The 27372-nt window shown below is 39.4% G+C and overlaps 1 protein-coding gene across 1 annotated transcript in view; it reads left to right on the top strand.

Annotated features, from left to right (window-relative positions):
* LOC139744125 (ventricular zone-expressed PH domain-containing protein homolog 1-like) overlaps positions 1–27372 on the top strand; it is a 32200-nt gene that overhangs the window by 4256 nt on the left and 572 nt on the right. Inside the window, exons 3-12 of the mRNA XM_071654581.1 lie at positions 2637–2781; positions 8599–8776; positions 10832–10995; positions 12499–12708; positions 13736–13950; positions 15834–16603; positions 19111–19253; positions 19831–19965; positions 20740–20854; positions 21877–22013. Coding sequence (XP_071510682.1) covers positions 2637–2781; positions 8599–8776; positions 10832–10995; positions 12499–12708; positions 13736–13950; positions 15834–16603; positions 19111–19253; positions 19831–19965; positions 20740–20854; positions 21877–22013 — 2212 coding nt within the window. The remainder of the gene's footprint in view (positions 1–2636; positions 2782–8598; positions 8777–10831; positions 10996–12498; positions 12709–13735; positions 13951–15833; positions 16604–19110; positions 19254–19830; positions 19966–20739; positions 20855–21876; positions 22014–27372) is intronic.

Below are 27372 nucleotides of genomic sequence, written 5' to 3'. Positions count from 1 at the left end.
ATTACAGGTTGTATGAATCACCTTTTTCTATATGTGGGTGACATAAACTCGCTTCACAGGTTTCCCACTCTGCCCCGCCCCCGCAAAAAGTAAGGTGATATACTTCTACAATATGGGCATGTTTTATGACTCTCCCACACATACTGTATAGGATTCTGGTTGCATGCTGTACGACCTGTCCTAGCAAATGAATGTTAAATGTTGCCTGTGAATACAAGGGAAAAAATGATAACACGTAGTGTTTGCTTTGAACAGCTTCTGAGATCTAGGTGGTCATACTTGGAACCTAGAACTGGTTTACATCCAATCACCTTTTAAGTCCCAAGAACACATAAGTCTGTTGCTGATTTTCTGCTTGTTTGCTACCTAATTTGCCTGCCAACTCCTTTACAAAGATATTTTAAATGCAAATTATACACCCATCAGTCTCAAGAAGCTCTTCAACATCATATGACGTATCAGATTATTACTGTTACTTTCTACTAGCTCTTTGTACATGTTTGATTGATGTATGATCTTAGTTATTCATTCATGATTTATAAAAAAAAAGCTTTTGAAATAGTGGTATCACTCCACTGTATATTATTTATGGTAGGAAGGCAGTATCTGCTTCTACATGTAACTCAGCTTGCTCTACGGTAATTTTTATGAAATTTATGTTTGATATTTTATGTCATAAAATTGTATGCTTCACTAGTTATCAGTTTTGTTTACACAAGTAGGAAAACTCAAAAAGTTGAAAATTTGATTGAAGGGCACATTTTGACGTGGTCATAAGATTTTTTTTTTAAAATACTCTTCCTATGACTGTTTAAGAAGACAACAACTTCAAACACATTACAGTCTATTCTTTTCCTACCTGTAATGAAAAAGAGGAATATCACAGGGGTCGCACTTAACTTCTTTTTTTTTAACTAGCCAGGCGGACTACTTAGAATCAATTTTGACACTGAAGCAATATTTTGGCTAGCCAGACGGACTAGTTACTTCAGAATTTTATGATTTTTAGCTAGTCCGACATGATTTTGGGTGGCCAATGGCCAGCGGACCATCGCCAATTTCGAACCCTGAATAAGTGAAAACAAAAAATTTAAAAATGCCAGTATGGATATGATAGATATGTATGGTCCGATTACACTATTTTGGTGCTAATGTAGAACTTCTCCCTTGAGTAAAGCATGTTTTTTTTAAAGTAACTTTTCATACACTTCCCACACATTTTATTTGATGAATGTTCACATATGGCATCGATCTGTTTATGTGCATATCAATTTTGAAGTGCACCATGATTATTAATGGTAGGTGGATATGGGTAAAGAGGAATTTTGAGAGTTGAAAATTTGCACAAAAAAGGTAATTAAATCCTAAATCCCAAGTGCATTATTATGGCAAAAATAGACAAATGGCTAAAATTTGATACATTATGTATATGGCATTCTGGCTTCCTTATTGCTAAAAGGGTCAAACTACCTTAACCTTTCTCTCTGAAACGATAATGACAACAATGACAGTCTATGCATTTCTTCTGCAACTTTGTCCATAAATACTTATAGATGAGTTTGTTTTTTTTCCTAAACTCATGCAAATTGAGTATGTAATTTATGTGTCCTTCTTTGATTAGAGGTTCACATTGCATACACATCCTCTGAGGTTCTAGGGTTAAAGGAGAATTCCATCCTAATATGTTGCTTTGTTTGAAAACAGAAAAATCAGAGAAGTTGATCAGCAAAAATTTTAGAACAAAATCAGACCCATAAAAAAAAAGTTATCAGTAATTTGTAATCGTTTAGAGAATAAGACAAATTAGTAACTGTGTGTGGTGTAGGTGTGGAGTAGCTCTCCATTTGTTTTATACACAGAATTTAAGGAGGACATGCAAAAAATGTAACACTTAGAAAATATAACAAGAATGCATCTGAGGAAAATTTTTCTTGAAAGAAAAATTAAGGTTTAATTTGTTATTTTTTGTGTACAAGCTAAATGGAGAGCTGCTCAACACCTTTTGTCACACAGATTTGCCATTTTACTTTACTCTTTAAAGGGACTGTACAATACTGGTTGAGGTGGGGATTCATGTTTTGAACATTCCTAAGTGAGATAATGAGAAACCTCTTATGAAATATGAAAGAGCATGTAATTTCAAGAAGGATTCAACGTTTATTTGATGAAAATTGGTTTTCAAATGGCTGAGATATCCAAAAAAGTGATAATAATAAAAGGCGACAGGCCACGCCTTTTATTAGGATCTCTTTGTTTCACCTTGTTTTTGGATATCTTCGCCATTTGCAAACCGATTTTCACCAAATTAACTTTTGATACCCCTTAGAATTGCATGCTCTTTGACATCTCATAGAGTGGTTTCTGAATATCTTGCAAAACGTTAAAAGCTAAATCCTCACCTCAACCAGAACTGTACACACCCTTTTACAGTTCATAAATATTTTGTGTGTGTGTGTGTGTGTGCCTGATTTTTTTTTAATCGAACTTTCACTGCCTACTTCTCTAATTTTTTCTGGTTTCTTTCAAAGCAACATAATATTATGATCAATGGAATCTCCCTTTGAATATATTAGACTGATTACTTCTTCATGATGTGATAAACTTCGTGCTTATTATGTTGTTGCTTCTATTCTCAGGGATACTGGCTCAATAGAGCAGCATGTAGGAGCTTTGGTGTCCCTGTGGGAGTCGTGTCTGCACCACAACCTCAAGCTCTCGCACCGAGATGAGGACCCGCCCCACGCCAAGATTGCTTCTGATGTCATGAGCTGCCTCTTCATGGTAAGTTTCCCGTACCTCCTCCCCCCACCACTGTCTTTCCCTCCCCCACTCCATTCACATCAACTCCCCAGCCCCTCTCCACCCACCAGCAACAATTAAACCTATTGCGAGCTCTTTCAGTATCTATGGAACTTCATTTGATACAGTTAGAACACTAAATTTCCGGTTATATGACATGTACAGTAGCACACTGTATGTGGAAAACATACATTGTAGTAGACTACAGCATTTTGTAAACATTTACTTTCAATTGTCAGAAAACTTCACTTCCATTTAGAACACAGGAAATTCCCCCTTCATGGAGATGTCAGATGAAAGCATGCTAAAATGTCACATTACCCAAAATACCATGAAAACCTTGGGCAAGATTTCTCATGCTGGCAAAACCCCCATAACCCAAGTATAATTGGATGTGATGGTCGTTGCGTGTCAGTGTGTTCATGAGTAAACATATAAGATCTGTTTACTATGCAGCCTATTAATCCATCAATAGTGCTTCCATGCAGCCAGGATTCGTTAACTGATATCTATTCTTGTATGCAGACATTCTGATTGATGGCTATATTCCAAAACAGATTGAACTAACAACTGCTTCATCAAAGAATGGTTGCCATCGCCAATAATATGCCCCCCGGCCCTCCACTGATCCAGATTAACTATAAAATATCTGTATGATCAGGTCATTTATGATTTCTTATGAGCCAATAAGTTACTTGATTTGATGATCGACACATACACGTAGCTAGAAATATCATCATGGACATGTTGTGTTGTCATGTACATAAAATCTACTACAGATGGTAAAAAGCCTACATGTAAAGTCATGAGAGAAACCCAAATCCAAACTTGTTTTCTTCGGATTTGTTTGTTTTATGAAGAGTGAGAAGAACAAACAGGCTCTTTGATGTGCAGTGCCAGTATGAAATGTAAATGGTCTGTATTATAGTAGCTAATTCATGCAGCTTGTGTGTGTGTGTGTGTTTTTCACAGTCAATATTAAAATTAATTGGGCGTTTTGTTTTTGACCATCAAAACGATAAACAGTTGATTTAAGATATGTCAAAATTTGCAGACCTGTAAGAAAGCTTTAGGTTTGGAAAGTCAGAAAAATCTGATTGATTATTATCATGTTCCAGCGTGCATTTTTTTTTTTCAGCTGTGCATGATAGTCCATGTGATTGATTAGCATGCACAGAGTTTGCATATATACAATTGTATGATAAGCATGGTCTATACATAAAAACTGGCGAGTTTGCATATTAATGTAAACATGGTCTATGTGAAACCTGGCTTTCAAAGGAGACACCAGTAAAGCACTGATGTTTGTTATTCAATTAACCATTCATGATTGCAAATAATGTCGAATTCTAATCTCTTTTCGTACAGGAAATGAGTTAAAAGATATTTTTGATGTACATCTTTATGCTCACATCTTATGCTGTACATGTACTGTACATCAATTAAAGATAACAATTGATGAATTTTAAAGGGGAAGGCTAGTACCTGATCAGTGGGAATCAGTGCGAATGCTGGGGGATGATTGTTCCAATCCTTGTGGGATTCATTTAAGAGTACATTATATATCTACTGTTGTGTGAAAATCATTTGCTTCAGAACGGTCTCATATTCAAGTAATGTGCAGATTAATGCCCCGTCACTGACCAGGGACGCTTACCTGGAAACATTAAACTGCACATTACTTGAATATGAGACCATTCTGAAGCAAATAGTTTTCACATAACAATAGATATGGTAATGTACTCTTGAATGAATCCCATAAGGATTGGAACAATCATCTCCCAGCATTTCCACTGATTCCCACTGATCAGTTACTAGCCTTCCCCTTTAATAAGTAGACTTTGTACAAAGCCATGTTTTTTTTTTTATTCATCTAAAAAATATTCCCATTGTAGTATACTAACCACAGAGGAGGCAAGTTTACTCGGCTCAATATTATAAACTTTTGATCAAACTTGACAGGTTAGCATGCAAAAATATCTTTATCAATGTGAGTCAAATGATGACATTGAAATGTTAGATGCTGTACATGATTTCATGTGGGCTGTGAGCCTCATATCATGTTCAACGATCAATTGTATGTGACAGAAACATTTTTGCTTGGGCGGGAGATACTGTAAACATGCAAAAGTGCTAATTTGAGGACTGAGTAATCCTCAGTCACGATGTCATCAGAAATTTTGATCCTCTTAAGCCAAATCCTCCTACAGCCATATCTCTGTAAAATAATTTATGATTTAAACGGTTGAGTAGAGATAATTTTGATTTAAGTGCACGTGCCACACTCTTTGGACATACCTTCTGGCTTATGAACTGACATGAATGTTTAAAAATTGCATTTCAGCTTGTGCCTATCCTTCGCTGCATTTTGATATTGATTCTGACTGGTATGATGAAAAAGCGAAATGCTTTGAGTTAAAGGCCATATTTACCTTTGGGAGCAGTGATTTAAAAATGTTCAAGATATCATGTTTGATGCATGTGTAGGTCTGTTGTATCATAAAACATCCTACCATATAAGATTTTGCGATAAAGCCTAAAATATAAGGAGATATCAGTATTTTTCTCATTAAACCGTAACTGTAGATGGTTTAGTCTGGAAACATTTTTATTATAACTATTGTTTACATTTTGTGTATTTAACATATTCAAATTTTTACAGTGGTTGTTTCTATCCCTAACTCACATTTTAGAACTATTTTCAAGCACTAATGCTGGGTTTTTGTTTCTTCTGCAAATGGTAAATTATGCCTTTAAGGTGTGTGTCCATGTGATGGTGATGGAAAAAAAAAAGGAAAGAAATGGATTTTGATTAGATGGAAAAATCAGCCTCAGAAAGTAAACTTTTCTGTCTCTTGTAGCTCCTTGAAATGAGACTACGTACAGGGAATCACATCCCACGTTTATTGGCTCAAAAAGTTGTGGAAGACTTCAAAGACTGATGCATACATATGAAGTTGAATTCTGTATCGTGATGTCCTCTCCTTTGTGTGTGTGTACATTCATAACCTTTTTGAGTATTTTGTGGACATATTGAGTTTGACATACACTATGAGGGTATATTGACAAGGTCGTATGAATTTGACTGTGGAATGTTGATGCACATTGTATCTTAACAAGCATTGTCCCTTTTAATCAGTGCCATGTCTTGCTTGATACAATCTACAGTGCAGATAATCTCTCAGGATTGAATTTTCTTTCTGCACAGTCTGGAATTGAAAAGAGAATTCATATCATACTTTTGCCTAATACTTTACTTTACTTCCTTTACTTTTCTGGCACAATGCTCTAGGTCAGAGCCTGTTCATCGATCAGGATTGTATCCCCGGCTGCTCTTGATCCTTCCAATGTATAGCCTGGGCTAATTTAATCTCAATCAAACATACCTTCAGTGATATTCCAAAAATCTGTGAGACATGCTACATATTGCAAGGAGGTGTAAAAACTGCTTGAGACCAAGGACCTAATGTACTGTAAAAGTGGAAATTTTTTGCGGTGTTGAAATTTTCGCGCATTTCGCGCAATCCGAAATCAGTGTGAAAATAAAAGCACACGAATATTTTTGCTTGCCATTTGTTCCAGTACTGTAAAAGTGGATATTTTTGCGCGACTAATTTTTCGCGCTCGGCGGGGTAAGAAGAGTTTCGCGTGTTTTTAATTCCGCAGAATCAAGACATCAACTACTGGAACATATGGCAAGCAAAATGTTCGCGTGCTTTTATTTTCGCGTTAGTTTTGGGTTGCGCGAAATGCGCGAAAACTTAAAGGACAAGTTCACCTTCATAAACATAAGGATTGAGAGAATGCAACAATATTAGTAGAACACATCAGTGAAAGTTTGAGGAAAATTGGACAATTTGTGCAAAAGTTATGAATTTTTAAAATTTTTGTGTTGGAATCGCTGGATGAGGAGACTACTACAGCTTGTGAGTCATATGCGTACAACAGTATAAAGAAAATGTAAAGAAAATTCAACATATTTTCACTTTTTTCGCATAATAAAAGAGCACTTGACTTGACTCTTTCTAAAGGCAGGGGGAATAATATTACCCATAACATTTGTCGGTAACGAGTCGGGGGAATGTGTACTTTTTGCAAAAGATGAAATTTTGTGAAATTCTCTTTATATTTTCCTTATATTGTTGTACGCATGTGACATCTAAGTTATTCACACACTGCAGTAGTCTTCTCATCCAGCGGTTACTGCACAAAAACTTCAAAAATTCATAACTTTTGAATGGATTGTCCAATTTTCCTCAAACTTTCAATGATGTGTTCTACTAATATTGCTACATTCTCTCAATCCTTATGTTTATGAAGGTGAACTTGTCCTTTAAACACCGCGAAAATTTCCACTTTTACAGTAGTTGATGTCTGGATTCTGCGGAATTAAAAACTCGCAAAACTCTTCTTACCCAGCCGAACACGAAAAATTAGTCGCACGGAAATATCCACTCTTACAGTAGTAGTTACTCGTAGTCAAATACACAATTCTTCCAATGCTCGTCCAGCCTATTCTTAAAGGCATACCAATGTCAAGTTGACTTGGATAAATAAGGTTGAAAATTAAACAAACATAATAGTGAAGTTTCATTAAGATTTGGGCAAAAAATAAGGGTACAATATTCAAAGTTTCACATGTTTTTTTTTTTTTTTTTGCAGAATAGTGATATTGCTTTACATTTATCTGCACATAGATGAGGTGATATCGTGGCCTTGCAAGTCTCCTACTTGTAGTTTTGTACCCACCGAGATTGTTTAGATTATTATTTTTAATGTAAATTGAAGGAGAAGAAATCATATCCCTCACTGGCATTCAGCGATGATGAATTTACAAGGAAAATGGGTTATATTTGCTGAACTACTGGTTAAAAAAAATGATATCAGATTTGTTATGAACAAATTAATATGACAGTTGTTAGGGAATGAAATCATCGCCATGTTTAAAATTGCATATATGTATTCCTGACTGATATTACTTTCTTGCAGAAAATTGTTTGGCACACATTTCCATGACTTTTTGTCATTTTCTGGGGTTTTTTCCCAAGGAAATTCAAATTATCTGTTTGACTTTTTCTCTTTAAAAAAGTCCAAACAAACACAGAGTTGAGTTTCCCTTTATCATTGTAAAAGCCGTGATATGTATAGTTGTTCGGAGGAGGAGGTCTTAAAGAAAAATTACTGTGGGCAAGCTTCACAGAGCCCCAAACACTTAACTCTTTATGTGCCATGGTGGAAACCCCCTGTGTGCCACGTTATTCTGAGACACGAAGGTAGTCATGCTTTGAGAGAGAATTCTGTTTTTCCAATTTGTATAACTTCTACAAATTTCTGTTAAGATGAGCATGATAGTAGGCAAAGTTAAAGAGGAATGCCAAGCTTTATTTTGATATAAATTGTATGACGGCTCTATTTTCAATTTTTCTTTTGAATGACCAGTTGCTACATTACTGTAAAGGCATGACTTTTGCACATAAAACCGTGACAGAAACTTAGAATATATACGACCAAATCTAGTTGGGAACATCGCTTGATAGTTGATCACCACATAGAATGCAAGCCGTATATGAGAGGAACAAAAGCACAAGAAACGCTTTCATTGTGCCGCGGGATTAGCAGTAATTAGCGGTTTATCGATCGGTCTTGGCGGCTTTGTTTGTTGAGCAGAATATGCGAAGTTGGCACGCCGTCGACTGAGTGGGACGTGCGAACGTGGCACATAAAGAGTTAAAGAAAGAGACAGAGAGAGGGGGAGAAGGATAATTCTCTTATCACATCTTTGATCTATTCGACTTGCAGCAAAATTATGGCAAGCGCAGTGTAATGGAGCTGGCTCTACCTGTAGCTGTGCGATTCCTTCACCATGGCAACCGCGATCTGATACGCAATGTCTCCAGCTACCTGGCCCTGGCAGCGATCGAGAACGCTCATCTTCTGGCAGTGTACTGCCACCAGATTATCCAGAGCATCACACAAGGTTTGTGTCATCACTTAGGGGTCAAATTTTTTTCAAGGAAGATTGGTAGCTTTTGGGAAATACCAAGTGTCATCCCATTGTGAATCGGTTTGGATTTCTTCGAATTCTACCATGGTGATAAGCACAATCAGGGTATGCAATCATGATGTTCTCACTTTAAAAAATTGTAACTTCTAAAAGAATGCACCAACTGACTTCAAAATTCACATGCAGCATGCTGAGACATCATTAATCACATGTGGTAATACAATAGCTAATTTCTTCTCATTTACTGTTAATTATTAAAGATTAATTACCAAAAAGTCCCCCCAAACCCATGTAATGCATAAAAAAAAGTGTTTTACAACTTATGTAAAATCAAGATTTGAGGTCCGATTTTTAAGTCTACCCCTATGTGTTTGGTATCAAATTAATGGATTTTTTCCTGGCATTGCTTGCATGCAATAAAAAATAGTGGTCCTTTCTACTGGAGAAAGTCATGAGGTCTGAAGTCCCGTCATGGTAGGAGTGTAATGCTGGCTTATTTTTGTGACATTGTGACCTTTTAACCCATGCTGTACAGCTATACATGTACATGGAGAAACAGCTTATTTTTCTGCTTTTCCTGAAAGTACTGAAGATACACTACAATATGGTGTGCTGTTTGTCAATAAATGTTCAGCCAGTTTTGAGTTTTAAGCCATTTTCAAATGCTGAGGAAAATAAGTGCAGCCGTTTTTTTAGTAATTTCAGTGAGGTATATCCTAACTTGACTACTTAAAAGAATCTTTTCCCCTTATTGAATATCCTTGGTTTTTTAGCCACGAATTGTACATATGTAGAAATCTATTGTGTGAAAAGTTTAGCAAATTTGAGCAGTAAGAACTCATTTTTTTATATTTTCACAAATTGCTGAGGAAAAATAAGACTGATCCACGCCCATGTTCTACTGCATGAAGGTCATATGATAAGTGTTCAGTGTTCTTATTTCAATGCTTTTTCAATTTTTAAAGATATCATTTGATAAGCAGAAACACAGTTTTTTGGCTTAATATGTCATTGTTTGAGTGTCACAGCTTGGATATCGACTCAAGTCATCATAAATCTCATATCATTCTTCTACCTGTGTTTACAAATATGAGAATGGATCCAAACACTATGTGCACATTCAAGGTCAAACTGTACAGATAATTTTTTGATGAAAAATATCATATCTTCCAAAGTACCAGCCCTAATTTCATAAAACTTTGTAGTAATGGCCAATATATGTCTGTTACCTATTCCTGAAAGTTTCACCTCTTCACTCTGTGGCAAAAGTGAAATATTATAAAATCATATATAAAAGTGGTTTTATTTGAATTCAAAGTAATGCCTACAAAATTGATCATCCGTTTTGAGTAGCGAAAATACGACATTAATTCATATTTTGTGATATGTCATGGCTATGTGCTGGTGGTGAATGAAAGGGATATTTATCAGGAATATCTAAAAGCAATTTCAGATGAACAAAAACATTCTCCTTTTTTTTAAAATGAATTTTTCCAACATATTAGTGATTTCAATGTAATTCGACACCCCTAATTAAAATGCTAATTTATGCGCAGTTTAATGCAAAATTTTGACTCTTTCTTTACATGACATGAAAATTTGAACACTCGGCTACAACAAACAGCAAAAAAAAAGCATTTTCACCAAGTTTTTTCATTTTTCCCCTGTTACACAATTACATACCCTGATTGTGCTATTGACCCCATGTGAAAGAGATATGATGCAAAAATCTGTTTTGTCATGAGAACCTGTAATGAAATTTGATTGAATTTCATGACTTGAGGAGTTATGTTACAAGGTAGTTATTTTCATAAAACACATTGCTGTGAGAATGAATGCTCCATCAACTGCAACTTTAAAAACTGCATTTCAAGACATGTTTGACAATATTTCCCATGTTTTAGCTGTGTGTGTCATAATATGGATGGTGAACCAATTTCCCAGGTCCTATTTAGACCTAAACTTCATTTCTAGATGTGGAATTCACATCTAAATTGAGAATTTTGGGTACATATGTTCCACCCCCAGGCAACCGATCCCTGACACGCATCCTACCCCAGATCTACACAGAGGATCCTGGCCCGATAGAGAACTGCCTCTCAGAGTTGGTCTCCATCCTCCCTGAATGTGACGAGAATGAGAAGTCAAACATACTGCAGCTGATTGCCCTTGTGGCAAAGAGGAAACCAGCGGTATGATGTACCGTACATCATATGCACTCTAATTGATTATGTGTCCCCGTGAAGGCATAATTGCCCCTATTTGCTGCACTGTGGCCTTCAGCCATGTTGAAGTAGATGTGCAAAAGAGCTAATTATGCATGAGGATGTGGAATGCAAATAGTATACAGATATAGGCCCCATTTCATAAACAAAAATAAAGTTGTTATGATAGCAACTCTTACTGCAATGTTCAAGTGTCATGGTAATGACAAGAATCCTGTTTCTTGATGAGCTGTTGCTATGTGAAATTGCTATTGTAGCTAGATTTGCTATCCTAACGTCGTTTGTAAAGTGGGAACATGTACTTCTTTTCGAGGCATTATTGATATTATTGCCCCAAGAGATCTCAATTGCATGCTATGACCTGAGAAGCTTGCTTCGAGGGTCATAGCATGGAGTTGGAATCCCAAGAGGCAGTTGTATCAACAATACCCTAGATAAAAACAGTCCATATCTGTTTGATATAAGGAATAAAATTTAATAAATGAAATTTTACAGGGCATCACAAATTGCAAAATGTCATGTTGCACCAACAAGTGGCAGTATTTAACCTTCCAATTCCAAATTGATTGCTTTCACATCAACCAGTTCACACATTATTACATTGTGGACAAACTGTTGTCTGCACTGTCATAGATGTTGAATAGAGGTCACATCATTGGACAAGGGTCATTTTTCATGCTATGAAAGCAAAGCATTTACAGTACGTGTACATATGTAGTCAAGCAAGATGGTAGTTCTCTGATGCACAGTATTATGACAACAGTGAATGTCACACGGTCCCTACTCAAGCAGTAACAAAACTATTTTGAAAGACAGATAAAGATAAATCCCCCCCATAGCTACAGTATATTTGCTGATCACTCAATGGGAAAATGTAACCTTGGGAATTTTATTTTTCCCATAAATAAGAAGTAAGCACGGATCTGCTAAAGTAGGTCAGCATTTAGCTTGACTGCAGCATGTAGTCAAACATTGTCATAGTTCATCACTTCACAGCAATAAATGAGGGCAGTTTATCTATTCTGATGATCAGTTGGCTTATAAAGCAACCAGCTTTCCTGTAAAATCAATATATTTTTCCCCATTCAAATTAGATGTATTCACATAGATCTGTGGTGCAGCATGTAGTAAATAATAGTTGGATGGGATATTCTCCTTTTCTAGCATTTGTGACTTTCAGTGAATTCTAAGATCTGATGGAAATGTAAAACCAGCCATTAAATGTGCATTTGAAATTGGGTTCTATTTCTTTCTTTTTTTTGCTGTTCGTTTTGTTTTCACTGTCACAATGTCAACAGACTACATGTTGATAAAACCACCTATCTCATGCATATCTGATATGAGGTTCAAATTTTTGCCTTTTGTTTTATTTCCACAGCCAGATTTTGACAGACTTTGTGTCAGTAAACCCACCCTCTTAATGCTCAAATCTGAAATAGGGTTCTATTTTTTTGCCGTTCCTCTTTGCAGATTTTGACGGACTACGTGTCAGTGCTGGTGGACAACCTGAACAATGCGGCCACCTCGCAGACGGTTCTCTCTGCCCTGCTGGACATAGCATCCATAGACACAGTTCCCTTCACGCACTGCCTCGCAGAGCTCCAGGACGCCATCAAGCGCCAGCCTGCCCTCCTCTCCATGGCCGGCAAGATTTTCGGCGCTGTCGGCAAACTCAACTATGTGAGTGACGTGTATCACGATAGATACTGGAAAACCAGAAATTTCAGCATGCATGAAACTTTGACAAATTTTATTTGGAGCAAAGATTCGCAAAAGTAAAATGCATGTGAAAGGTTTTGTGTGCATATCCCTGTGAATGCCAGTAGCAATTGGCAAAAGTTTCACTGCGAAAATGGCCGTCGGCTCCAATTAGTGAAAGTTTTACGCTGCGTATGTTTCTGGTTTTACATTACTGCCAGTTGACCTTTGCCGTGCAAGGCCCACTCAAATGAAATTTTTATTTCAATAAAGACCAAACACAGTATATGTACACAATGTGTTTTCCTTTCTGACCGCAGTTGGCGGTGAGGGACCTCCTTGAAGGAAGGCAAGCTCATCATGACTTTCGCAAAGTGGTGGCTCGTTGGTGTTCTAGATTTTAACAATGATCACAATATGAAGTCTGCATGTATAGATTATCCTTTTCCTCTTCCAGGCAACATCGATTTCTTGAAACAGTAAATAAAAAAGTGGAAAGTAGAATTGACCGTTTTCATTTCCATCGCCAGGACAGAAGATTTCTCCTGCCGAATGTTTGTAATGGTATATATTTTGTATGTCATACAATTTCTTTTACAATTGTACGAGACAATAGGCGCTTATAACTAGGGGTATTAGTATATCATGATAGCTGTGATAACATACCACTGAAGGGAAAAAACAAAGTAGAACTAGCAATATGCTTCCTGGGAAAAAAACAAAACAAAAAGTTAGTAAATTGTATCAATGCTCATGTGATAGAGATACGGTATCCTCCATGCCATTTTCAATTAGAGCTTTGTCAAAACTTGTCATAGGTCTTAGCACAATTATTTTCATTTTATTATCATTTTGTTTTTCCTTTTCTAACTTTGGAGAAGTATGCACCCAAGCATATACAAATGCATGAAATCAAATGGAATATTGTCGTAGATCATTTCCTAGGACTTTTGCGGGATTTTGATGATGATGTGCAATGTGCGCCTTCTCTCCTACCACATGATCCCAGGAAACGGGAGAGGCCTGCGTGCAGTTCCTGGTCCAGCTGCTGGCCTGTGTGGACCAGTCGGCCCTGCCGGCCATCCTGATAGAGATCAAGAGCATCGGGGACCACTACAAGGGCCTCCTGGCCCCCTACATCCAGCAGATCTCACAGCAGGGCCAGAGTCCCTCCACTGCGGCCCGCATGATTGTCCAGCAGCTGCAGAGGGACACAGTGGGCAGGTGAGTGAGTGGGTGGAGTTGGTGTCCTGGGGGTGTTCCGCAAAGTACTGTATACGCCAATATTTTCGCGTACAGATATTTTCGCGAATCACGGTATCAGTGGCATTTTTGCGTGTTGTTCAATTCGCGATTGATAGTAGTAGTAGGGTCTACTGCCAAGCCCGAGAAACACGTTCAAACACTTGCCAACGTACTCGTAACATTTTTCCATTTGCATTGTGACTCCCAAACATGAAAATAGAAACCACACAGTAGAAGATTCATAAAATGAAACAATTACGGCATTCACAGGTTCTCAGTACCTACCAAATGTTGCAACAAATAGACGACAAAGTTTCAGAGCTGCGCTAGCGCTAGTGAAAGTTTTACATGCATCCTATATATCAACTACACGGCCCCCTGTCGCTGTACACGAGTGTCGCGCTAGCTACACCTAGCTAGCTGCGCATGGCGTCTGCACGGCCCTGCGCACACGGCGTCTGGTCGGGCTACATGCATCCCTAGGCCTCACCCGTGTACCCAACCATGTCGAGCCGGTGTTCGTTCGCGTAGGGTAACGTAGCACGGAGATTGCACATTTTAATGCACGTTTAGCATCGGTCGCACCGTAGAGTAAGTACTAGTAATATAGTATGTGTACGTACTGGCCGATGTAACAGCCGCGTTCTGGTCCGTCCAGCGTTGGATGCATTTTGTCATCAATTTGCACAATTTGTATGACGGGGTAATATTTTCGCATGTCTTTAATTTCGCGATCAGCCCGAAGCTTGCGAAATTCGCGAAAATAAAACCCTTGCGAAAATAACGGCGTATACAATACCTATGTTGATAGTATGATCAACTTAGGATTACATACTAACTTTTAAAGGCGCATAGTCCCGGTAGTGTAGAGGGCGCTATTGATGATACTGCAGATCACCGTTAGCATTGATACGAAGATTGCCGAAGTTGAGCTGTCATCAAGAGTAAAGCGCATAGATGTTGCTAGGTAACGTTGCCTTCGTAGTCTTCTCTGCGCATCACGCAGTCTGTAGTAATGCCAGGGTGCGTGCATATGTGCTTCTTATTATGACATCACAAAAGAAGTTTGCTAAAACTGTCATCCCCCTCAGCCAAATCATGAGCCGAACTGTGATCGGACCACTGATTACAGTGGATTGGACTTCTACGGACTCGGGGAAATGGGTCATAGTGTAAGTGCTAAAGAGGAGTTGTTAGCGTAGGTCTCTATAGGAAACTTGCGCCGTGCGCCCACGTACGCATTTGACTAAACCACTGGGACCATGTGCCTTTAAGATCAACTTAGATTCTTTGTGAAACTCCCAACTGGTGTCTTTTGGCTTGGACCCGCCACCCCCCCCCCCCCCCCCCCCCATGTGTGCACTTTCTCTTTATAATGAATTATTGCATGGAGTGTGAGGCACATTTTATGTGGTATATGTACTATGAATGTACCTCCAGGTTGGTTTTGATGCTGACAGTATATGATACGCTTGGGACGGGTAAGCATTTTAATCTTTCTTTTTTTTATTCAAGCAAGATCAAATCGTAATCACTAATCATCACAAAGTCTACCATTGTGGAACCCTTGCAATTGATCGATGCTTAAAGTATAAAAATTGTATAAAATTTGTAGAAAAAAGTTTCCAGATTAATTCCTAGAAGACCAGTAGCGTGTGGATACCATGGACTGGAAAGGCTGACCTGGCTCGGATATATTGGAGAATCCCCATAAGGAATTGTTTATAGCTTTATCACTGATCTCTATGTAAGTACACACTTGGCTGAAGAATTTAGACTGGAGTTGCCCCTTGCCACAAACAGTTTAAAGGATAAAGAATGACTGTAAATTTTTTATTTTTCCTCCTGTGTTTTACTGCCAGTGAGCATCTCCTGCACAGACCAGTGAGTATGATTGAACCCCGCCATCTCACTCGGGACCACAAACCCTTCAGTACCACCAATATCTCTGACCAGGACAGGAGAAAGTACCGGAAAGGGCGCCCTCACACGCGGATGGGCGCGGAAATGTCTGGCGGCATCCAGCCACTTCGGCACCCAGGACACTCGTTCTCCGAGCAAGCATTACATCTCCACTCGCCGCTCGGTGCTGGGCGGTCTAACTCAAATAGCTTGGGTGTCCTGGAGCTGGCCGGGCGCTCAGACAGCAGGGGGAGTGTGCAATCTGGCGGTGCCACGGCGCCGCAGTCGGCGGCCAGGAAGCAGGCCACCTCTCCCACCAGGAAGTCGGAGGTGGAGCGGAAGATCAACCGGCAGCAAAGGGGGAGCAAGGGGAGCCTACACGGTGTGGCGGTGCAAGAGAGTGAGGTTCCTTTAGCAGGGGGTACACCTTCGGCGCCAAAAACGGCACCTGGGTTCCCTGAGACTGTTGTGCACAGCAATGGAAGCGGCGCACACTCGAGCACAAACGTGCAAGGGCATTCGCCCGATTACATGTCACACTCGCCGATGTCGACACTCTCCCCCGGCAGCGAGGTTGCCTCCCTGGGCACAGGGGTTTCCTTGGCGAGCGGGGGCAGCAACCGCGACAGCAGCTTGCAGACCTACATCGTCAAGCGGCAGCGGGAGATCATCAGCTACATGGAGTCCATCAAGGACAGGATACCGGTTCCAGAGGAGTGCACAGTGCAGGGTAAGAGATTCCCAAATCTGGCCTCAAAGGGATGGTATAGTATTGGTTGAGGTGAGGATTGTGCTTTTAACTCTTTGCGAGATACCAAGAAAATACTTTTGAAATAGTACAGAGCATACCATTCTAAGAGGAATTCAAAGTTTATTTGATGAAAATCGGTTTTGGAATGGCTGAGACATCAAAAAACAAAGTAAAACAAAGCCCTCGTAATAAAAGGTGGGTCCCAATTTTTATTCAGATTGCTCTGTTTTGGGTATCTCTGCCATTTGAGGACCAATTTTCATCAAATAAACTTTGATTTCCTCTTGGAATTACAGGTTTCTTATATTTTATGAGAGGTTTCTCATTTTCTCACAAAAATAAAATGTTAGAAACCTGAAGTTAGGTCTCAACCAAAACTGTATGATCCCTTTAAAGTATGGTGAACGAGATAAAAAGGATGATATTCATAAACAAGGTGATTTATACATTTCTGGAAAGCTTAAGTCTCTAGGAATATGAATAATTAACTTTCAGAAGGTAAAAACGTCTCTTATCTAGAACGATTGAGAGATGGTGTTTTGAGACCCTTTTTAGACCACCTGAACCCGATTAAACGAAATTTTGGTGACCAAAATTATGACATCACGAAATGAATGAATCAGCCCTGCACTGATGCGCACTCCATCCACACAGTGGGCTCCGTCTATGGAAGGCCGTTGCGGACATAATTCGTTTGGGGTCATACGTATGGAACGGGCATACGTATGCAACTGCCTTTAGCAAACATTTGCTAATTGACCAATCAGCAAGTGTTGTTTGGCAAACGTTTGCACGGTGCGATAGCATACGTTTGCAAGTTTTTTTGTTAGCAAACGTATGCCATTTTTATACGTATGTGCAGAATGCCAGTAAATTGATTTTCAAGGCAACCAATGAAGTTAGCTGTTAGAACCAGCCGATCAGCTCAGTACGGCTCAGTACTGCTCAGATCAGCTCAGTATGGCCAATAAAACTCAAGTGGAAAAGAATTGCGGTAAGTGCTAAAGTTTAAAAAAAAAAATCTTCAGCTCATTGAAGAAGGCAGATTTAACCATGTTCCAGCTGAGGAACTAGTAACAAGGTACGGTGTGAGATTTCTACGTACACATATACATACACTTAGTACCTCCTTGCTCAGATCGGGGGTGAGTACCAACCGTGCACACTATCTACACACACACGCAACATACACACATATACAAATGCATATTAAACGAAGTACCTAATTGGTCGATCAATTGCATACATATGTGCAGTAAATTAACATACGTATGGAATGGGGCATACGTATAACAGATAACATGCAAACGTTTGCTAAACACTGTACAAACATTTGCCAAACAACACCCGCTGATTGGTCAATTTGCAAACGTACTAAAGGCCTTCCATGTCCGTCGTCTCTCCCTTGCTTCTTCTACCACCCCGACTTTGCCACTGTCACTATCAGTGTCATTTTCACTGTCATCACTCAATTCACTCTCGATGTCAAACTCAACGTCTTTCCGTACAATATAAGGTAAAAATTGGGCGTTTTAATGTCTCAGCCGAGAAAGCAGATGCGACTAAAGACAGGTCAGATATTGCATCCGCTCACCAAGAAATACGTGCTTTATTAATGGCGGCCTCGATGTCCCGCTGCACTCGTAAAGGGTTTTGTTCATTTCGTGACGTCATATTTTAGGGCTCGAAAAAGACAGCTGTTCCGGAGCGAAAATCGGTGAAGTAAATCAGTCAGTTTTAACTCGCGATTTCTCAGTGGCGCGAATATCTTTTAATAAGTCACATTAAAAATCTGTTTAAGGAGACAATTCCCTCTGCTTTGACACCTTCTTTTATATGATTTTCTTGATTTTAATGTCTCGTTCACCATACTTTAAACATTTGCCCTGAATCCTATGGCCTATCTGTTTGTTTGTTTTTGTTTGTATTAGCTGATTGAAAGATTAAATTTCTTTTGCATTACCATAGAAATAGATGTCACATCGCTTTAGGTTGAGCATAACATGTTACATATTTTTGTTCTTTCAAAGCAGTCATAGAGTGCAAGTGGACCCCATTTCTGTCATGAATTGTTATATTCAGCGTGCCTTTTGAATTGATATGACTCTACCCCATTACTTTTCTAATTGTGACTGTAAATGGGTCATAGATTTGTAGTTTTAGTCACGGGAGATTATGTCCATATTCTTCTGCACAATGTACACAAGCGAGTTGCATTTGGTACGGCTGCATCAAATTTTCTTTAACTTGCACCTCTAAAAACAACAGCAACAATGACTTGAGTGACCAAGTCTCAGAGTTTTGTCAAATTGCAACCAGTATTTGGCTACAGCAGAATAGCCCGAGATAACTTTCTCCAACACCACCAAGGAAATTCAGGTTTAGAGTGGAAGAATGATCAAAGATTATTTTCTTCTTGTTATGTTGACATTGACCTTGACATTCTTGACCCCCTCCCCCACCCTAAAAAACAAAAACAAAAACAGAAGATGACCGCAGCAGGCCTGTCGGCAGAATAGACTTCTACTGTGCCATGAAGGGTCCCCACTGTCTCTATAGCAACGTGCCTTTCTCCATGGAGACAAAGCAGATGGTGCCCTGGATACATCTCAAATACTTACATCTCCAAGTGAGTACATTAAGATTCTTACAAAAAGAAAAAAATGACCATGGTCATAACTATGTGTAAGAATATGGTGTATGTAAGTTTGTATGTACATGTGTGTGTATGTGTGTGTGTATATATGTATGTATGTTTGTTAGTGTTTGGGTATATTATGGTTTACATGGTCATTGTTGAACTTTGCTAACAGTTAATATCAACTTTACTAACAATAATTTATATACTTCATTTCAATGATGTGTATGGCACAACAGTATCGATGATTAGTTTGTACTTAATATGGAATCTTGCGATATTGCAACAGGTATACATAAAATACATTCAAATATGCTGCAAGACATTACACAAACTGGAGCTGAAACATATTGACATAGAATACAACATATACCATCACAACATAATACTTTAAACCAACATTGACAACTTAAAACCAATACTATTAACTTGTGTGATATTTGTACAATTATCCAGCCTGTAGCAGAATTCATTAATCATATTTTTTGAGATTTAAAAAAAAAATGATGTAGAAAAAATGAGGTGTATGATATCTGTTTTTGCATCTCTCCAACCTCCCGTTGCCAAGGCCAACTCGCCCACTCCGGTCTCCCATGAGGACAAGGCGGTGCAGAGCCTCAAGAAGAGCCTGGAGAAGCAAAAGACAGTGGGAGGCAACATGACCTTCCTCAAACTCATCATCCAAAACTTCCCCCACGCCAAGGTAGGCATGCAGACACATCTACCCGTGATGCCCCAGCCTTTTAGCAGTGATCATCTAATCTTCATTCAGTCTGGGGGAAATATTTCATGGAGTTTTCTGTGGATTTTTTTTTTTAATGATATTACCTTATAATTGTTCGGGCCATCTTATGTTTGAGTATGTCACCTGAAGGATGTTAATGCAAACTTGTGTAGATCTCTGCCAGTTTGCTCTTGTGATGGTACAAGTGGTCTGTGCCTGCTCTCAATCTTGCTTTTTTTTTAGTTAGAGGATACCCTTACACTTTTACTCTCCTGCTCAATTTTGCATTCATACTGTCTGTAATTGTCTTGACCAGAGATGGAAAGAGAAACAAAACTTCTTGACATCACAATAATGAAATAAAAGTGATAGATATCAATACTGCCAAGTATTGTTATTCAAGGTTCTAGTCTGCTTTGCTGTAAGTTCATCTGCCATATAGACCTAAAATCTGCCAAATGTTTTATATTCCTCTGACCCTTGTGCCTTGCTAGAATCCTTCTTCTGTGATTGGCACAGACGTCTGGAAATTAAATTTGTCAAGTAATAAAGATTACCAAATCCCCCTTATCCCTATTGTGTCATGGCTTTCATGTTGGACAGAGCCGTGTTGCTACACATTAGTGGCTTAGCTGGCTTGCAACAAGGTCAAGTTGGGAAGGATTACCAAATTCTTACAGAAAAAAAAAGCTTGGCAAGCTAAGGTAGATGTCTGGACATGTAAGGGGTTAATCAAGTGTTCTTTCATCCCAGGTGCAGCAGAGTCTGATCCGGCAGCTGTGCCAGGCCAGCTACTACGACATGTTCACCTTTAACCCCCAGCTGTCCCAGTGGGCGTGTTTTCTGTGCAGTAATCCAAGGAGAATGGGTGAGAATCTTGGGGAGACATGTGTGTCAATCCACTGCCAGGAATAACAACACATGCACACACTCACACACAACTTCAACACATATGATAACAACATGTGCTACATATAAACTCTGTGGACTCCATTTAATGCACAAAATCATATTCCAAATTATTCTACAATTGTTTTTCCTCTTTGAATGATAAATTCAGTCTCAGCTAATAAAAGAAAAGCCTTAAAATACATAAAAATAAGGATGTATCCTGTTATAATAGCTCCACATACCACATATTCTAAGGATGTCTGTGTGTCTTAAAGGGAAGGTAAACCCAAAGAGCAATGTGGATTGAGTGAAAGGAGCAATATTAGTAGAACACATCAGTGAAAGTTTGAAGAAAATCGGACAATCGATGCAAAAGTTATGAATTTTTAAAGTTTGGTGTTGGAACCGCTGGATGAGGAGACTACTAGAGGTTATGACGTATGAGTGGACAACAATCCCAAGAAAATATAAAGAAAATTCTACAAAAATCCATTTTTCATGAAAATTACGAATTCCATCAACTTGATATTGACATATGTTAAGGGTAGCAATTATTCCCCCTGCTTTCAGAAAGAGGTTGGTCCATTGCTCTTTCATAATTCTAGAAATGTGAATTTTTGTTGAATTTCCTTTATATTTTCTTTGTATTGTTGTCCACTCATACGTCATATCCTCTAGTAGTCTCCTCATCCAGCGGTTCCAACACCAAAACTTAAAAAATTCATAACTTTTGCATCGATTGTCCGATTTTCCATAAACTTTCACTGATGTGTTCTACTAATGTTGCTGCTTTCACTCAATCCACATTGCTCTTTGGGTTTACCTTCCCTTTAATGCCATATGATCAGGATGCACCATTTAATCCCTTGCATGGAATGAATGCCTATGACTGTCCTAACAGGTAGATGTTTTTGCTCGAGGGACATGAAAGTTAAACAATCTTCTATTGATGTTGGCTATACTCTTTCTTGACCTTTGACCCTTTGACCTATGACCCAGATCTCATCGCTGGAGGAAAACCTCTCATTGAGGGCCAGCTCAAGGAGAAGAAAGTGCGATGGAAGCTCTTCAGACGCTGGAAAACTCGTTACTTCACGCTGGCTGGTGAAAGGCTCCTCTACAGCAAGAATAAGTCGGTGAGTGGAGATCACAAGCTCTACCTCTTTACTGTTCTTAAAGACCTTTGAAATATATACACATGCAATTCACAAAGGTAGCTAAAGCTAGTCTATGGATTATGCAGATCAGTTGAATGTGCACAACAAGTCATGAATGCTAACAAATATGCAGTAATGAACACATGCTGACTCTTGTTTGTGCATTGAAAACTTTGTTTACCCGTGTTTTTATTCCTCCGCCTGAAGGGTACTTAAGGCATTATTTAACTCGTGGATTGATTTAAACCATGGACTTTTACTTACAGTACACTCATGGATTTCAAACTTTGTTTTTGACTTCCCATTTGGGATGCTAGAGAGCTGTCATACTGTACCTATGACCAACACAGTAATTGATGTATTTCATATCTTGGAAATATATGTGCAAGCCCCCAGTTTTGTTTATTTAAAACAGTTTTAAAAATATTAAATATGTGATTTGCTGGTCCAAGTCTATCAAAAAATTGACCATGATTGCTGGTCCAAGTCCCATATCAGAAGACCATGACTGCTGGTCTAAGTCCTTGATTAGAAGACCATTATAGTTATAGTTACAGCTGGTCGCTGTGTGTGGTAGCTGCGGTTAAGATGTGCTCGTGAAATTCATGTTTGGTGATTGTGAGTTGATTGAAATATCTCAACAAAAATCCTTCTGTGATACCAAGGAAGACGTATATACTGCTTTGGATGCTTTTTTGGGGATTTTCTGAGGAGGATTGCAGAGATTTTAGACGATTTTCTTCAGCCCCGAGCAAGGCTTTGGAAAGCATGGAGGGTCACACCGCGAGTTAATAGTCCCACATGGAAGGATTTATGCAGTGATACCCAAGGGCCCACAACCTTCTGAAGGGAAGTCAACACTGCCCTGCAGACACATTCAAACCCTTCTTTATGGTTCAGCGGTACACCAGTCATCGTTTCATCATTCAACTGCTCAACTGTAAGTCGAATTTCGATTATTTTTTTCCAGCCGCCATTTCCGTTCGAGCTAGGACTCGGGAGCTTCACTGACATTGTTTCATGAGTAGTCCAAGCTATGACACAAGATAATGTCTAATAGGAAGACCAGTGTTAGTAAACCAGTAACTAGAAAGGGGAGTACATCTGCCTCTACAACTGCCTCTACACATATAGATGTAAACCAGGAAAATTTATCCAGCTCATCCAAACCAGCGGTAGATTACACCTGTGGCAGTTGTGACCTTATTGTGAAGGATGACGATGCTGCTATTGAATGTGAACTTTGTAAATACTGGTTTCACTGCTCATGTCAAAATGTTTCCAAGAAGCTATATGATACCATCAATGATAAAGACTGTGATGTACTGCACTGGTATTGCCGAACTTGCAATGGAACGGCTGGAAACATGTTAAAGATGATGACTTCCCTTCAGGCAAATCACTCTAGACTTTGCTCGGAGGTAGAAGGCTTGAAAGCAGAAATGAAGGAGTGTAAAACAAAGATCTCTGACAACCAGCAAACAGTGGAAGAAAAAATTGATGAACTCAAGAAGGGTATTTCTAGTCACACAAAGGAACCACAAGGTGACCTAGTTGAAGACATGGAGAAACTTGTTGCTGGTAAACTGGATGCTTTTGTGGAAAGAGAGAGAAGGAAAAACAATATCATCATGTATGGCATTCCTGAATCCCAGAGTCAGGATGCCGAAACCAGAAGAAAAGAGGATCTTGACCAAGTGTGTTCCATCCTTCATCAGGATCTCAAAGTGGAATCAGATGTCAATCATGTGAGAACATTGTACCGTCTTGGAAAAAAGTCTGAGTCTGCGAGACCGCTGAAGGTTGTCATGGACAGTGGAGCCACAACAGAGGAAGTTTTTAGGAAAGCCAGGTCTCTCAAGCCAGGATCACTCCAAATTGCCAGAGATCGCACAAAGAGTGAGAGGCAAGAATACCAAAGACTGAGGAACATCCTGAAGGAGAGAACTGACAGGGGCGAGGAGAATCTAGTAATACGCGGCGGAAAAGTGGTTAAGAGGACTTTTCGCCGGGGAGTCAGCGACCGTTAGACAACCGGGTGAAGGAGTTTTTAAGGCACTCGTCAACACTGCACAGTATTGTGAAAGTGATGCACAAAGTGGAGCACAGAGCACAGCACACCATGGTAAATTGAGTTTTGTACCAGTGAACGATGATGCACACAGTGGAGCACAGAGCACAGCACATGGGAATTTGAGTTCAGTACCAGTGAATAATACATTACTGTTTAAGGACCAATGCCCTCAAGATGTCAACCAGAAAGAGACTGTGTATGAAAAGGGTAATGTTACAACCGATAAGCTGGATGGAAAGCCTGAAATGGAATCATCACTCAAGTTCTTTTACACAAATTGTGATGTTTTGACCAACAAAAAGGAAGAGCTTTACACATGTATTTCACTCACCAAACCAGATGTAATAGCATTGACTGAGATTTACCCGAAGAGATTTGCTCATGATTATAATATCCAGTCTACCGAATTACAATTACTAGGATATCAGATGTTCTTGCCATCTCAGACCAAAGACAAACATAGAGGAGTTGTGATATATCTAAGAGAGGGGATTCCTGGCAAATTGGTAGACATAGACAATGGAAAATTTGATGAATCAGTATGGATACAATTGTCTATCAATAACTTGGACCTTCTCTTTGGATGTGTCTACAGAAGTCCCTCAAGTAGCTGTGATAACAACATCAACTTGAATGATCTCCTCAGCACAGCATGTTCAATGAAATACTCACAGTTGATAGTGGTTGGAGACTTTAATTACAGAGGAATTAACTGGCAGACGAACATCGCTTCTGGAGTAAGCGACAACAATGAGCAAGCTTTTGTTGATACTGTGAATGACCTGTTTCTTCATCAACATGTGAAGGAAACAACCAGACAAAGAACAGGCCAGAGACCTAGTTTACTTGATTTGATCTTAACCAACGATGAGGATATGATTAATGACGTCATCATTGGCCCACCCATCGGCAAGAGCGACCATGTGACTATTACTTTTGAGATGGATGTCAGCAACACACAGGAAGAGGAGGAGCCTATTACGAGAAGCTACTATCACGCCGACTATGACAAAATGAGGTCACAACTGAAGGATATTGACTGGAATTCCAGTTTCGAGAATGCTACAGGATTACAGGCATGGGATATTTTTGAGATGACTCTCCACAGAGCTATAGAAGATTGTGTCCCCTTGAAAAGAAAGAGAAAAAGAAACAGACCGGAATGGATGAATAACGAAGCCCTAGAGGCAGTTCGAAGGAAAAGGAAGGCTTGGAATAAATATCGTGACAGTAAGAGAAAACAACATCCTGACGTGAATCTACACTGGAAGGAGTATGTCAGGATAAGAAACATTACTACCTCAGTGATCAGGAAAGCAAAAGCAGATTTTGAAAACAAGCTAGCAGAAGAAATCAAGCAAAATGCCAAAAGTTTCTGGAATTATGTGAAGAAGCAGACAAAACCAAAGTCGACAGTACCAGATCTCCAAGCACCGGATGGAAGATGGGCTAAAGAGGACCAGGAGAAGGCTGAGACCCTCAATAATTACTTCGGAAGTGTCTTCTCTGAGGAGAATACTCACGCAATGCCATTTGTTGAGAGAAATTGCAATGATCTTCTCACTGACATAGAAATTACAACTGAGGAAATAGATGACTTGTTGGAGCATCTGGACATCAACAAATCTCCAGGTCCTGATGGTATTCACTCTCGTGTCCTAAAGGAAACACATGCTGAGATTGCCGAACCCCTGCAAATGATATTCACAAAGCTAATCAATGAGGGAAAATGTCCACTTGTATGGAAACAAGCTACGGTAGTCCCTATCTTCAAAAAAGGGAAAAAGAGTGACCCAGCCAACTACCGACCTGTCAGTCTTACTTCCATTGTATGCAAAACTATGGAGAAAATTGTTAGAAATCGTGTCATGGATCATTTAGAACAAAACAAGTTAATGAGTGACGAACAGCACGGATTTCGGGCTGGAAGATCTTGCTGTACTCAACTGTTGGAGGTTTGCGAGGAGTGGACTGATGCAATTGACCAGGGACATGCCATAGACTGTATCTACCTTGATTACCAAAAAGCATTCGACAGTGTGCCACATCGACGTCTGATGTGCAAACTTAGATCATATGGAATAGATGGCACCTTACTTGCCTGGATTAGTGACTACCTTACAGACAGAACCCAAAAAGTGACGATCAACGGGCATGAATCAAAATCTATTCCTGTGACAAGTGGCATACCACAGGGAAGTGTGCTGGGACCAACATTGTTCAACATCTTCATTAACGACCTGCCTTCTACAGTTGATTCCAGTGTAAAACTATTTGCAGATGATACTAAGCTTTACAGGATAGTGGACTCCAAAACCGACTCAGACTCATTACAGAAGGACTTACATGCAGTAACAAATTGGTCTAACAAATGGCAACTGCCATTCAACGAGAGTAAGTGCAAAGTAATGCACTACGGGAGGAAAAACCACAGATATGACTACACACTGGATACTGACTCAAATCCCATCTCAATAACATGTGGAAGTGAAGAAAGAGATTTGGGGGTGCTATTTCAGGAGAATTTGTCTTTCAGTAAACACTCAGCAGATGCTGCCAATAGAGCCAACAGTAAAGTGGGAATGATTAAGAGATCTTTCACAACTCTACAGAAGAAGGGCTTTCTCTCACTCTACAAAACAATTGTGAGACCAACATTGGAATACTGCAACTCAGTATGGCACCCAACACTGAAGAGGGATGAGGACATGCTAGAAAAAGTCCAACAAAGGGCAACAAGGCTTCTTCCTGAACTGAAACAAATGACATACCCAGAAAGACTCAGAGAACTGCACCTTCCCACTCTGGCTTACAGAAGACAGAGGGCTGACTTGATACAGATGTTCAAAATTCTGAAAGGCTTCGACAGAGTAGATCCCTCTAAATTCTTCCAACTGGCCAGCGGTTCAACAACAAGAGGTCATGGTCTCAAACTTGTCAAACAACGTATCCATTCTAGTCTGAGGCAGTCAGCTTTCTCAATAAGAAATGTTAACAATTGGAATGCACTACCCAAGGAGGTCATCAACGCTACCACCATAAACCAATTCAAGTCGTCCCTAGAAAGACACTGGAGAAACAACCCAATCAAATATGAGCCCTACCTGAGACGGGACAGAACTGTAACGAGGGACAAATAAGCTTTGCTTCCAGTCTCTACACCCAAGTATACCCAAGTAAGTAAGTATAGAATGTCTTCAATAAAATATCAAAGAGTTACTGTTTGATACATACAGCTGTAGGCCATGACAAAGTTTGTGTAGA

Source organism: Diadema antillarum, unplaced genomic scaffold (assembly GCF_040938485.1).
Source record: "Diadema antillarum isolate AM-2024a unplaced genomic scaffold, OU_Dant_1.0 seq00001138_RagTag, whole genome shotgun sequence".
Classification (NCBI taxonomy): Eukaryota; Metazoa; Echinodermata; class Echinoidea; order Diadematoida; family Diadematidae; genus Diadema; species Diadema antillarum.
Note: the sequence above shows the minus strand (reverse complement) of the source record. Positions and strands in the feature narration are given on the sequence as shown.